Source organism: Chelon labrosus (assembly GCF_963514085.1).
Source record: "Chelon labrosus genome assembly, chromosome: 13".
Classification (NCBI taxonomy): domain Eukaryota; kingdom Metazoa; phylum Chordata; class Actinopteri; order Mugiliformes; family Mugilidae; genus Chelon; species Chelon labrosus.
The window spans coordinates 19,819,068-19,833,554 of NC_140346.1; the positions used below are offsets into that span (position 1 = coordinate 19,819,068).

Sequence of the window (14,487 nt, forward strand, 5' to 3'; positions counted from 1 at the left end):
ACCCAGGAGAGATTAACGGTCACACTGTTAGCATCTTGGAGCTCACAGAGTGGCCGCTAGCAATTCCACGCCAATTTCAAATTTCTGACCAATCACAGAATAGTAACCGGACACCACATGAGAAAAAAAGTTCTGCCCGCTGCCAGAACAAATTGACGTCATTTTGTTCTCCCAGCTCGAGGAGCGAGAACAAACTTCTTAAGGTTGCCTAGATAGCAAGCAAACTAAAACTCAACAAAAAGTCAAGTTTAGGCTGATGAGAATGTCATTTAGTCATAAAGCAAAGTATTTAAATTTCTGAACTCATCATGAAAGTAGATTAAAAGGGGATGCATCCTGTAATTGTTGTGAAAATGGATTTTTAAAAAAAACAAAAAAAAACAAGAAACACTTACTTTTGTATCACAAAATGTATTTAAAATCTGTACCAATAAAATTAAGCAACAATAAAAATAATGTCCTCTGATATCCTCTGCTGAGCACCATCCTGGAAGTATCCCGTAAAATGCAACAAGGTCCGCAGAGAACAAAGTTTAATAGAACTCCTTCTGTAGTGCTTTTACTCATCCCGTTCATGTATGGTTCAGCAGAAATGTAATCTAGGTTTCACCAGCAATCTTGAGACGTCAAAAAGCCAAGTTCCAGTTAATAATTAATGAGTTTTTGGAACAGTGTAGGGATGTCGCATACAAACACCAGAGAACATGAAGAAGCTTTGGGTAAAAAGAAACTGTTCCAATGATGTCTCAGAGCAAAATATACTAAAATAGACCACTTTAAATGTGTAAAAAGAGCTGCATGAACATTTGACCCAGTGCAGAGTGGACGATCAAACCACGTCCATACCAAGGCCCCTCGCGACCTCCGTCAGAGCCTGGACGGCTCCAGAAGTCCCGCTACCATCGCAGTCCTCCTGCATCGGTCCACCAGGCTCGTCCTCAATGTGAGGAATAGTACTCATGACGCAGTAGACGGGAGAGTCGCTGCCTCTGGGGCTGGGCTGAGACGACATGTCCTCGCCTCCAGAGAGCTCCGAGGAATACGAGGAGGAGGAGCTGGAGGAGGGCGAGGAGGATCCCGTGGGGGAGCTCCGGCCGCTCTCTGGTGCCACCGCGGCCATCTTCATGCGGCTGCTGGTTCTCTGACTCTTCCGAAGGCTCTGCGGCTTTTTGGCCATGTTCTTCATGATCTCCTTCGTCACTTCGACAGTCTCAAACCGCACCATGTTTACTTTTAGGAAGCCGTCTACATCCTTCCTGTATCTGTGAGGAAAGGGAATAACTTAAATTTGCAGTTGAAAAGTGGATCTATAAAAAAAATAAAGAACTGGCCTTTACCTAAAGCGAGAATGTCCAGAGGGCCATTTCAGCTCATGCTTCTTGCGTAGGTGAAGTGTGAGAGTGTAGCACCACGAGAAGACCTTATCACAGATATGGCATTTATATTTAGACATCCCCCCGACCTGTTAGTAAATAGTAGGAGATGAAAATGAAGCATCATTACACCTCAGCAAGGCTTTAGCGATGATCATTCATGACTTATGTTGGACAACACTTGGTGCTAACAAACCTCGTGGACTCTCTTGAAGTGGTGGTTCATGGTTTGAAATGTGTGACAAGAATAATCACAACCCTCCACGGTACAGTGGTACACGGTGCCCTCATTGTGAACCTCGGTGTGTTTTTGGAGATCCCGCTGGTTCTTAAATCTGATTTAAGAAAAACTGATTAGTAGTGAAAGAAGCACTAATTTATTGTATCTGATAAAAGTGTCGGTGTGAAATGTGTTAACAGTTGGAGTTATTTGCGTTTTTGTAACATAATAAACAGTGTCATGAATATATGTGTTTCCAATAAGTTAAACAAATACACCAGAGATTCTTAAACGGCCATAAAAAGAGCAGACAACACACTGTGACAAAATGGCAACAAGGAACCCCATTTTTTATAAATGGTAAGCATCCACCAAAGTACAATTGCGGCCTACTGAAACCCGATCAGCTGTTGTTAACATCTACCTTTTGTCACAGAAGTCACATGGAAACGGTCGCTCATCACAGTGGCGGAACCTGATGTGGATCTTCAGAGCTGCCAGAGTGGTGCAGGTCATGTCACAGAAAGGACACTTGACCTGATTTACTGGGAGTAAAACAAAAGAAAAATCATTAACTAAACATCATACCTTCCACAAAAGGAATTTGTCTTGGGGTTTGGTGCAATAAGCATAGGAAGGGTTTAAATAGTAAAGGAACAGTACAGATTGTGTATGAATGTCTCATTTGATGCCACTGCGGGGACATCTGTTCTCTGCCTTTAAGATTTATTTGTACACGAGGAGCACCCTTTGAGCAGTGGGCAGACACCTATAAGGTCTTGGGAGCAGTCTCATGGATGTATGGGGATTTGAACTAGTGACTCTTCTATCTCAAGTCTGGTTTCTAACCACTAGTCTGTAAACAAACGAAAATAAATCGTCTCATAATCAATCATTTTGTAAAGTCCTGTGAATGAGACTGAAAGAATGAAACTAATATTTAAATATAATTAGTTCATCACTATCAAATAACCACAATAACAATCTGATGAAGACAGACATTGTATGTTAAATGTGTAATAGTTTCCATCTACTTTACCATATTAATGCAAACATTTCTTTGTTAAAACAGCTGAATGAAACTAAATTAGACACCGTCACAAAGTATTAATTGATCCTCATCAGATCTATTTAGTATAAAAACTGCAGGCAGTTATTACCATGCTGTCGAATGTGGTCCCTCAAAAGCCTCTCGCTGGAAAACGCTTTGCCACAATGTTCACACACCAGCGACTCTGTTTGAACAAGCACACACACAGACATCAGCAATGATTCAACACATTTAGAGCAACAAAAGTCGCAGAAATGTTTTGCCAGCCTCAGAGTCCGTCTCACCAACTGGCTCGGCCTGTCTGTGAAGGTGGTCAAATAACTTTGTGTTGCTGGAGAACATGCTGCCACAAGTAGGACAGGCTACAAGCCTCTCCTGAGTGTGGCTCCGCATGTGTTCTCTCAGTCGGTATCTGATCTTGAAGAAGGCATCACAGCCTGTAAGAGAAGCACTGGACATGAGACTACACCAGAGCAAGTAAGGTAACATGAACGTTTCTTTAACCTCCGCTGAGTCAGACATACCTGCCCAGTGGCAGAAGAGCGCCTGCTGTTGTTGCGTGAAAGGCTGTGGTTCGGCACTTTCTACGTGATTGTCCACATGTCGGTAGAACCACTCAGGATTATTAAATGTACTCTGCAGGAGGAAAATACAAATATAAATCCAATAATAAAAGTGGTGTTATCAATTACCTAATGACCAGTAAACGACTTAAACCAACACTACTTACATCGCATTGCTCCCACTGGCAAACATATCCATCTGATCCTTCAGGAACCAGGTTGTTGCTGTGCACGCCTTGGTTGCAGCTGGGCAGGTCAGGACGGGACTTGAGCAGCTGGGATCCAACAAACTTGAGCTTACCGTGGTAGTTGTGGAAGTAGGCATGCACCTCCAGCTCTGTAGGGCTACCCATGGACAGAAACTCACACCCGTTCCAGAGACAAGCATACTCGTCTAAACAAAAAGAGAGAAAGAGAGAAAGAGACAGAGAGAGAGCAATTATTGCAGCGGTATCACAGAATGTAGAAGGAGGACAGTGATAGCAAACGCTGCAGTTCTCAAAATAAATACCAAAACAGACATAAATTATTTAGAACAACCTGAGCAGGATGTTGTCTAATCCTTTAAAGCTTCAAAACATCCTATAACATCTAACCCAGAGTCACAGCGAGTCATAACTGTGTTTGCGTAGATACAAGCATTTGTAATAATCAAAACTGCGCAGAAGCGGTTGAGTAATTTTGGAGGTGGTGCCATTGAACTGTATATCGTTACACTGACAGTTGTTTCTACAATTTTGTTCATGCCATTTACCTCAGTGAGGGTAGGCTAAATTAACACCTCCAACGACTGCATCCTCAAAAGAGCTACTGAGTCAACACCCATCTCCACAACACTTGAACACTGGAACAAAAAGTGGCGGCTAAAACCTTCATGAAGGGATGAGGTACTGTATGGGTGTTATATTAGTCAGATATAGTCTAAGATGCCAAATTAACTGGTAATTGACTAATTGTTTTCTTCATATCGCCCTGTCCCACACAGATGACATGGACTGATTTCTGGGTTTATCTGGGTTTAAGCTGGACGGTGTCATGTCAGCAGGTTTTCTTCTCACTTACCCAGCTCCTCCAGAGCATCTTTGTCTCCTAGGTAGTCCCTCAGGTGCAGGGACATATGATCGCTCAGCTCCTCCATGGTGTGGCCCTTGAAGTCGCATGAATCCCACTCACACACCACCTCAAACTTGTCTAATCTCTTGGTGGTCATCATGATGTTGATAACTGTGTGATCAGCTGCTGCTGCTGCTGCTGCTGCACATACCCAATCCTGACCAGCTACACAAACAAATAAAATATTTAAACAAATAGAAAAATAAATGTGTGCCAAAATACTTTAGCCAAGAAGCAATTCTACTAGTTAGCACACGATGCTAGCTAGAAATTCAAACACAAGTCGATTAATGTTTTACCGGCATTAGCTAAAGTTAGCTTAGACTTTACCATATCTCTGGGTGAAGTCACGAAGAAAACATTTGTAATATTTTTACTGCTTACTAGTTGACAAAACCAGACACAAGCTAGATTCATAATATCGCTAGCTTAACAAGTTGTGTTTATATAAAATGTAGTATTTTCGCTAACAGTCTAGCCGCCGTTCAATCGGTCACCGGTTTGAACTCTTTCTTTATCGCACTTTTCCTAAACACAAGAAATCTCTGACATCTTAATGGAGGAACTGTGAGCTCACACCGCTGTTTATAACACTTCTGAAAAACGAGGTTTAGTAAACATTTCTTACAAATGTTAGTGTCAGTTGGTGCAGCAGCTATGTGGGTTGAATTCTTCTTCTTCTTCCCTCCACTGAGCTTGTCTGGGTTTGTTTATTTCCTGTCAGTCGGTCAGCGGAAGTTCTTCTTCTTCGTTGGTTGTTAAAAAAAAAAAAAAAACAAGTTGAGCATATCGCCATCTACTGTTCCGGAGTTTTCAACTACGTTTAAACAGTGGTACATCTCAATAAACAATACAAAAATGCAAACTAATCGTTTTAGAAAAAATAAAAGATTGAGTTATAGTGAATACAGTACACTTAAAGGGGAACTACTGTTTTTTACAACCTGGACCTTATTTCTGGCATAAAATACGATCGTTTACTCACCCATATAACTTTCATTTGGCGTCAATCGGGAGATATTTAGATTTGCGTGCATCCATATAATGGGAGTGACTGGGGCACTGAAACACAGCCTCTAAATAACGCATAATCTGCCGCGAAACTCGTTCATTTCACGAATATTTTGTTATCATACGCTAGTGCTATTCTCTGTTGAGTCTGGAGCTACCTGTTATCATCATCCGGAGTCTGTAGGTCAATCTACAGAACAAGTTTATTTCCATCTTAACAGTGAGCTATGAATGGAATGAAAATACTCAGGTAAGCACAATTTGTACTTAAGTACATTACTTTTAAATGTAACCCATTTTATCACATTGCACATCTAATTGTCACAGAAACAAACGACTGAAAAGACACTTCTGCCATGAAAGAGAACCTCTTTCTCATTTGTTTCTTTGTATGTGTAAACCCTTAAATCCCAGTTCTCATCATCAAACTCCTCTCTCTTGATTGGTCAGCCTTACACTGACAAGCACAAACAAAGAAAAGCTTAAAACTGAGTGTAATACTTGGTTTTTTATTTCATTCATATCATATTTTTTAGTCATGTCTGAGGAAATATCTAATAAGCCTAAGATAGCAGATGCATTGAGTAATGTGAGGAAAAAGGGTCTACCTATATGAAACATGCATTAAAAGGTGTCTTTGTATTGGCGCATCCAGATAATATGAGCGCGAGGACAGGTTATTTATGTCTGAATGGATTATATACCCTGTCCAGCCTAAAAAACCCTTGACACCAACAAAAACTGGAGGTTAAGCAGAAGGTAACCTGAGCTACTTTGCTTACCCGTCACTCCAGATCCACATGATGCTGTGAGATTGTGCAATAGATCTCCTCCACTAGAGGTCATGATTTGCTGACGATCAGCACCACGCCAGGCAAGGCCTTGCCTCTCCAAGAAATACAATATTTCCGTGAGGGTGCATGTCTCCTAATGTAAAGTCGATACAACATAAATAAAATCACACAATAGTGTGCATTAATATCGACATATGCAGGTGCTCACGGTGGCTATTTATGACGTGGTGCACATTTCATCCGTGTGCATTTGTGCGACTTTAAGAATATTCTTGCAAACGAGGGATATTGGATCTAAATTGTGTTCCTAAATGACATTTTTCACCTCCACAAATAAACCAGGTAAAGCAGTCAAGTATTGCTTTATCATGAAAAATTTTTACAAAAGCCCTACCCTAAAATGGGACCATAACCAGCCAGACGAGTCTTTTAAAGAGGGTACAGAGCCCAGGCATCTCCAGTGCCATCGCTGATCTCTTATTCAATATTTCATGCTCCTCTGCAAACACAAGGGCCCACAACGACTGAATTATTTATGCAGATTTATGTCGGGATGACTGATTCAGAGGAAAGTGACCACCGGTATCCAGAGGCACGAAAAGAAAGATAAATCAATGTTTCTGTTTTACGTTTGAGGGTAATCGTTTGGCTTCAGAAGAGACCAAGTGTGAGAGTGAACCAAGCATAAATGGCATCTTATATTAAAAACACCATTAATGTGGCTCTAATGGTTTGAATAGAAATTGACAGAATAGCAGTAAATACTATTTTATCTTCCATACAGAACAAACCAGCGATGATAAAAGCTTACATGATATTCTTGATTAATGTAATTTAGTCTTCATTTATATTTATATATGCAAAATACACAGATCAAGCACAACATTATGACCACCTTTCTAATATTGTGTAGATCTCCTCCTTTGAGCCTCCAAAACAGTTGTGACTCATCAGAGAATGGACATGGGTCTTTCATGGGTGTCCTGCGGTGTCTGGCAACAGGATGTTGTTAGTGGGGGCCCTTTGGGTCCTATGGGTTGTGTGTGTGTGTGTGTGGGGGGGGGGGGGGGGATCATCCCACTGATCACTGATACTTGATCAGTTTGGGATCGAGTGAATTTGGAGGCCAGGTCAACACCTTGTGCTGTTCTTCATGTTTTTTTTTTTTTTTTGAGGGTTAGGGTGTGTGCCTGTGTCAGGCTGCATCCTGCTGGGGATGGTTCCGGCCATCAAGGAGTGTCATTGCTATGGGGTGGGGGTGCCTGGTCTGGTCTAGGTTGGTGCTACATGTACATCCACACGAATGCCAAGTTCATAAGTTTCCCAGCAGAACACTGAATTGTCACAAGATGGTCAATGTTATTCACTTCTACTACCGGTGATTTTAATGTTGTGGCTGATCATTACACCACCACAGTGAGCACGTTTAATGATTGCTTGCGTCTATAATTTTGCAGAATACTTTGACTGAATGATAGTATTTTTTCTTAAAACACCTCAGGTTGTGGTCACAATGTTAAAATGACCCATTTTCATTTTTAAGAGCTAAAGTTTAAGAGAGATCTGCACATTCAGACAAAATATAATGGATTTTGTAATATAGTTTGTGTGTTTTGCAACAGAACTCGATGAAACTGACTTCATAGGCAATTTTTCTTGCAACTCAAAATGCCTGACTTTGTGTGCCAAAGACAATACAAATTTCTTGTAAGAAACACAAATACAAAAGACGCAACGAGTCAAAACCCAGGATTCTGTATCATCATTTTAATGAGAGTTCATTCAGAGCAAGCGGAGGATACAAGCACAACATCACAACAAATCTGCATTGGTATGACATCATCATGTCATCACTTCACTCTGGTCTGACGCCACACGCGGTCCGAACCAGACAGCATATACGATGAGAGATATAGCACCAGGGTGTTGGAGTGCATAGCAGCACTTATAGTGGTTGGGTCAGACTTGATGCTTGCAGGCAGCAGGCTGAAGAGGTCAGAGACAAAAAACAAAACTCTCACTCACTCACTCGGAGAAGCTAAAACTGGAAGCAGACTCACGGTAGCTAGTGCTCGACTGACTGCGGCCGCCACTCTGGCCGCTGAGGGGTTCACGGTAGATGCGCGCGTTCACAACCAGAGAGGGGTGAAGGCCGGGCTGTGACGACACTTTAGCTTAAAACACCTCAGGTCAGGCTCACGATGAACACATGTTTGATTTGCGCATTTTTATCATTATTTTATTTTTTTCAGACAGCAGCATTTTTTTAAGAGCTGAACTTTAAGTCCTGGCTCATTCCTTGTCCTTCAACACCTGGAGAGATCAGCCCATTCAGAGTGAAAATTGAGTAAATATCATAGGTTCTCCCTTTTTAGGCCTATGTGAATCTTTTTTAATGTTATTATTTTTGCACAGCTACACCGACAAAGCTCAGAAAGGGTGGAGTACAATGCCGCACATTAGAGTCATCATAAAAACTGCAGTATTCCGGTTAAATTAAAGGAGCGGGCCTCCAAGTAGACTGCAAGAAATATGTGTAGTGGGTGAAACCATACTGCTGGTGTGTGTATTTTACAGCTTTGACAGCCACTAGACTATGATTTTACTTGCTAACCTTTTGGCGTGATCCGAACCTATTTCTACACATGCAGTATATTTGAAAAAAGGTCTTCCCCCCCCTTTCACACTTATCGTTAAAGGCTCAATTTACAAGCTAAAACGTGACTGCGTCCGCTAAAAATGCTGCTACTCAACCGAAAAACGGGGGGGGGGGGGTGGGGGGTCTCGCATGCAAGCCGTAGCACTTATATTACACTTAATTTGGTTTCTTAGCAACCAAACTGATGAAACCAGATATCATCCAGAACAATGAAATGAAAACCAGGACCATACAGCGGAGGCACTGTAACCGGGAAACGCAACCGTGAGCACTGATTTTTGCACTTTCACAAAACCCCCCCTTTTCATGAGATACAGGCTCAACGTTATTGTTTTTTTGTTTTTGTTTTTTACAATCATTTAAATGTTTGACCTCAACTGTCGTCCACTCAGACAAAAGGTAAAAATGCCCTTTCACACACACACGTACATGTGTACCGATGGCTTCCCTTTATTTGTTTTTTTTTTTAAAGTCTGATGTCTAAAATATGAACTCATATGTGCAAATTATGTGCTCAATAATATAAAGCGGTTCTGTGCACCAAAAACACGAGGAATCACACAGGTTCACGCGCTCACACGCACACACACACACACGCATAGTTTACAGTGAAATTATTTGCATTAATCTAAAAGCTCAACACCAGTGCCCGTTCGACAGTGAACGATGTATGACAGGACGGCAAAAAAAACAAAAAACAACAACAGGTAAGAAAGTGAAACAAAAGGGAAGAGATTGGCCTAATTCGTCGCGCACGTCAAGGAGACGGGACTCCTTCTAGTGTTTCGCCTCAGCCAGTCTGTTGCTGATCTCTTTGCTCTTCTTCGTGACGGCTCCCTCTGGCGTCGGCTCCGAGGCACCCGCAGAGGGTTTCTTCTTGGCTGACTGGGAACTAGAAATCTGCTTCTCTTTAGCTTTTTTCACCATCCTCCCTGTTGTTGTTGTCGGCGCCTTTTTTGGTTTGGTGCGGGACACTGGTTTATCCGCCTGCAAGAGAAGAGAGGTGAAGACGCTGAGATTAAACTGGTGCTAAAGTAAAATGTGTGATATACGGGGGCAATTAACTTATTTGCTTTCCTGCTGAGAGGATGAGGAGATCAATACCACTCTCTTGTCTTAAAAGATTAAATGTGAAGCAGCAGCCAACAGCTGGTTAGCTTAGCTTAGCATACATAGTTAGCATACAAAATTGGTTTTCAGGTGGTTATTAGAAAGAATATTTCTTGGTGGTGAGCAGTGACTTCCTGGAGTCTTTGCCTGACGTCAAGAACACAGGACGTTTCCAGCATTTTGTGCTAAGCTAAGCTAATCAGCTGCTAGTTGGAGCTTTGCATTTAACAACAGACATGGGAACAACACCAATCTAACTCTTAACAAGAAAGCAAACAAGGTTGTAATCCCAAAAACTGTTCCTTTAAATGGTAACTCAAGTAATAAATCAAGTCAAACCACGATTTTGTCATGCAATACGTACCTTTATCCATCCAGCTACTAAAGATGATGACAGGCAAATGACACCGTGTTGGTGATATTTGCATGATGTGGTTAGTGATATGAAGATAAAAGACAGCACAAAACGTGTATTTGTGCCTCTCCTTCTACTGAACAGTGTTTCGTGCAGACTCTTGTTAAAGTCAACCGTCAGACAGAAACTATATCATACAAGTACATAGTTTATATTAGTATATGATGTTAGTGTTGTGTTTTAAAGGAATAGTTTGGTTTAACCCTTAACAACTGCGGCAAAACCTAGAGGCTTGACAAGCAGGCTTGCAGCCACGGGGGTCGCTGGTTCAAAAAAGAAATAAATAAAATGTCGGTGCAGAGATGACTGTGGCCTTAAAGCAAGGCGCTTAGCTCCTTTCTGCTCTTGAGAAGCAACAACAGACCAATGGAGGAGCTCCCGGTTTTCGGTAAATGAGCCGGTGTGCAGCAACAAAGTTGCAAAGCATGCTCAACTTTTGCTGAATAAATAAACCTTACAGATTCATAGAGATGATCGAGGCTGTTCCTAACTGTAAAGATGGAGGGGCTCTATTTCTGTGATCAAAAGGTTGCGGTACAAAGCAAACGGAGTGCATTTTATCACCAATTAAAGGGTTTATGTTACCAGAAAGAAGTCCAGATTAAATACTTTACTCATTTTCTGTTCACATCCCTGCTCCGTGAAGAATATATATAAAAAAAAAGACAGTCATGACTGTGCCGCATTGTAAATTGTAAACTGCCATTAGACAAATCAGACAAATGCAGAGACGATAACGTCATCTGCGAACAAGTCTAGCCAGTGCCGGTGCAAAAACAATGCCCTGCATAATTTAAGGCTGGCAGTGGAACACATCCGACTGTCCATCTCTATTATTTGTATGGTCAGCCATTTGCGGCGCACCGAGGAAAAAAAGAAAATGCCATCTTGCCCGAAGTACTTTGCACCATGAGTCACCAAAAATAGAGCCTGAAACAAATGGGGGAAAGGTTTTTTGGCTCCTTTACCTCGCCTGATGCAATAAATCCTTCTGTCCTGCTTTCATTCTTATCTGATACATGTTGATAGCATCTCCGCTTCACTGTTTCTTCCATTCAATTATCCGCCCACCCTCTCGCATGACCTCACGGCCGACGGAAACTACTAAGCTCCCGACAGTGGGTGGTGGCTGGTGCAGGCTGAGAGGTGGGCAAACAGTGAACATGTGGCTAACGCTTCTGGGGGAGGGGGATTTGCATCTGGCAGCTGGGTGATGAATGTGACTGAGGCTGGACTGGCCAAGATGCATACCGTGTGTGTGTGTGTACGTGTGTACATGTGTATGTGCGTGTGTGTGTGTGTGTCTGCGTCTGATCAATTCGAGGTCAGCCTCCATGCCTTCCAGAAGAAACAGAGAACACACCTGACTACAGCAGATTTAGAACAGAGCTGCTCTCAGTCTCTGAGAAGTCCTACAAGAACGAGAGAGGGAGGGAGGGAGGGAGTGGCCATATGAACACAGCTACTGTAGACACATAATGAACCAATTTAAACCACGTTTTGTCCAAACTATTGATCGCATGCACGTAGATATGAGATTAAAGGTGTACGTTTGTAAGAAAATAGTCAGTAAAATGCATATCTTATCATTTAAAATGCTCCAATTTAAGATATGAAGCTGTTTAAGTTGGTTTAAATCAGATTATAAAGCACCTGTGGTATAATTTGGATATTGTGTAAAACAAAATGTATGCATCAAGTCAATCTCAAGCTACTTAACCTAAGGCTACAGCTGAAGTTACTAAAGTTTCAGGTATGACAATAAGGACTAATGTGAGTCCACATAACTAAGTGGAAATGACAGTAGCGTTTCACAGATGCGGACCCGCGCACGCGGAGGACGTCCCCTCACCTTGGCGGGCTCCTTGCCCGGCTCGCTGTACAGGCTGCGTATCCTCCTGCGCTCCAGCTGCTTGTTGTCGGCCGGGTGGGCCTTCACCTGCTCCCCCTTGAACGTGGCGCTGTAGCTGGTCTCCAGGCTGGTCTCCTCCACGGGCGGTTTGTACTGAGACGGGGGCTTGGTGGTCTTCACGGGCTTCACGTCCTTGTACGCCTTGAACTCGGTCCTGGGGAAAGCGGAGGGGGTCAGATTTAAAGGTCGTCAAAGCGTCAAATCCTCGGGTGGAGGAAGCAAGGAAGGAAGAAGAGAAGCCAGGACCAGAGAAAGTTTGGCACCGATTGTTTGCGAGTCAAACTAATCGAACTGTCCGTGTTAATGAAATTGTTGAGAACGCATGCATGACCTCGCAGGGCAGCATGTTTTATTTCTGGTTCACGTGGACGGGAAGTGGAGTTTCTATTCTCTCCATGCAGTGATTCAAAGATTGAGGCCTTTCAGCTGCTAGGGAACATTTATTTGTTTACTCTTGTACACACGCCTGCTCGGCTATCAGTTTAACATTTGCAAATTATTTAATCCAATTTGCTCTTGCTGTAGCTCAGCTCTAAACAGTACCACACTGCACCAATCATGGCTACTAAACTAAATGCCTCACTGAAGGCACTGGCGCTCCCTTCGCTAACTTAATTCCAGTGGAACCAGAATAAGGCAACTTTTTGAAACCGGCGTGCATCCCGCATGCGCTGGCAATTCAATTTGGAGGAAGCCTTGCACAAAGAAACCACGTTAGGACACACATGATTGCATTCAGGGCCTTTTACCGGCTTCAGTCATTCATGGGCCGCGGCATTGATTCGGTAGTACACACAGGAAGGAAAAAGGCAGGGAGGAAAATCAATATCGCAAACGTTTATCTGTGGCGGCATGGGCTGGTATCAGGGGAGGTTGTAACAGGAGACCGTGCAGTGCCAAGCATCCTCTGAAGATGTCTAAAATTATGCCTCATCACTGGAGAAACCAGTGTGGCGTTCAAGGGCAGCTTTTATGGGCCATTGTTAAGCTTGCAGAGATGTTGTGTGGTTTCAGACTCAGCTGTTATTATAAGTAATAAAAAAATTAAAAAAAAAAGCAAGAAGGGTAACTGTTTCTGCTGCCTGTGGGAGCACATGGCCCTGGCTCACTCTCACACACTTACCTGTAGCTGCTGGAAGTCGACATGACCTCTTTTATCTGCCTGTTGAGAGCGTCTGCGGCCGCTCTGCCTTTCTTCTGCTCCGCGCTCACGTCCGCGGGCACCTGCGCCTCCGTCTTCTCACCTGTCCTCCTCTCCGCCGACTTCTCCCTCTTCACGCTCCTCTTCGGCGCCTCCTTCGACTCCTTCTCCTGCATCTTCTCCTCAATCTCGCTCTTCTCCACGCCGGTCTCGGCCTCGGCGGCGGCGGCGTGCTCCAGCTTGCCGCCGCCCCCCGCGCTCCTCTCCGGCCCTCCGGTGGGGCTGGGCTTGGGGATCCACGGGTGGTCGTGCTTCTTCGGTATAGGCCACGGCTTGTAATCCTTCTGGTACTGAGTCTCGGTGTTGAACGGCGCCGCCGACGGCTGGTACTCGTTCCTGGGCTTGCAGCTCGGCTCCGGGCGCACTCTCCACGCCTTGAAGTCTTGGCGCATGACGGACGCAGTAGAGCCATCTTTGCCCGCTGCGGCACCCGTCGCGGGCGGCGCCTTCCCAGCCTCCTGCTCGCAGGGATGAGGCTGGGTTTCTATGGCAATGGCGCCGGCCTTCTTCTGCCTCGGCTGCGGGTGATGGGCCAGGTGCTGCACGTCGGCCACATCGGAGTATTTGGTGAAAACCAAAGGCACCGCGATGTCCGCTTTATCCAGCTCGGTCCAGAAGCGGTTGATGCAGCAAGCACGCGTGATGCACGGCCATGCCATAGTGTTCAATTCAAGGACTAGATAAATAAATAAAAAATATATATATATATATAACAAACGCACAGAGACAAATCGGGGATAAACGTGTAAATAAACGTCCTACTCACGACTCGAAACCCTTTTAGATTTTCTCCAGTCAGGGTTATTCCTCCGTTACGCAATTCTGTTGAGTAAATCTAATCTTTTTCCAGAGACTAACGGAGGAAACGAGCCTGCACGCCTCCCTCTTTCTCTCTTCTTCTTCCTCCTCCTCCTCCTCCTGCAGGATATTTTGCTCTTATTGAAGTTTAAGACTTTGGGGCTTGCTGTGTGGTGCACACATTGCTGTCTCGTTGCGCATCAAAGCGACCCCACCCACATTTGTGTGCGTGTGCGTGTGCGTGTGTGATGCTTCAAGATGCCCGGG

General features: G+C 43.7%; 2 protein-coding genes across 2 annotated transcripts; both read right to left on the reverse strand.

Moving 5' to 3' along the window:
* Positions 1-377: 377 nt before the first annotated feature.
* LOC311497882 (histone H4 transcription factor) lies at positions 378-5,120 on the reverse strand. The gene is made up of 10 exons (XM_084558249.1): positions 4,949-5,120; positions 4,270-4,485; positions 3,375-3,601; positions 3,169-3,280; positions 2,929-3,081; positions 2,754-2,828; positions 2,018-2,138; positions 1,570-1,708; positions 1,338-1,462; positions 378-1,262 (listed from the first exon to the last, which is right to left on the reverse strand). Exons 2-10 carry the CDS (start codon positions 4,418-4,420, stop codon positions 830-832), a joined length of 1,536 nt encoding a protein of 511 aa, XP_084414375.1. The 5' UTR covers positions 4,421-4,485; positions 4,949-5,120; the 3' UTR covers positions 378-829.
* Positions 5,121-8,983: 3,863 nt separating this feature from the next.
* On the reverse strand, positions 8,984-14,284 carry map6b (microtubule-associated protein 6b). Its single transcript, XM_084558568.1, has 4 exons — positions 14,189-14,284; positions 13,345-14,098; positions 12,162-12,375; positions 8,984-9,771 (listed from the first exon to the last, which is right to left on the reverse strand). The coding sequence occupies exons 2-4, from the start codon at positions 14,079-14,081 to the stop codon at positions 9,562-9,564; spliced, it is 1,161 nt and encodes a 386-aa protein (XP_084414694.1). The 5' UTR covers positions 14,082-14,098; positions 14,189-14,284; the 3' UTR covers positions 8,984-9,561.
* Between the last annotated feature and the right edge of the window lie 203 nt (positions 14,285-14,487).

Coding starts and splice junctions, on each gene's coding strand:
- LOC311497882 (XM_084558249.1), bottom strand. CDS start 4,420: ATGATGACCACCAAGAGATTAGACAAGTTTGAGGTGGTGTGTGAGTGG. Junction 3,602..4,269: donor AGATGCTCTGGAGGAGCTGG/GTAAGTGAGAAG, acceptor CTTTTTGTTTAG/ACGAGTATGCTTGTCTCTGG. Junction 3,281..3,374: donor GCCAGTGGGAGCAATGCGAT/GTAAGTAGTGTT, acceptor TTCCTCCTGCAG/AGTACATTTAATAATCCTGA.
- map6b (XM_084558568.1), bottom strand. CDS start 14,081: ATGGCATGGCCGTGCATCACGCGTGCTTGCTGCATCAACCGCTTCTGG. Junction 12,376..13,344: donor TCGACTTCCAGCAGCTACAG/GTAAGTGTGTGA, acceptor CGCTTTCCCCAG/GACCGAGTTCAAGGCGTACA. Junction 9,772..12,161: donor CGGGCAAGGAGCCCGCCAAG/GTGAGGGGACGT, acceptor CTTCTCTTGCAG/GCGGATAAACCAGTGTCCCG.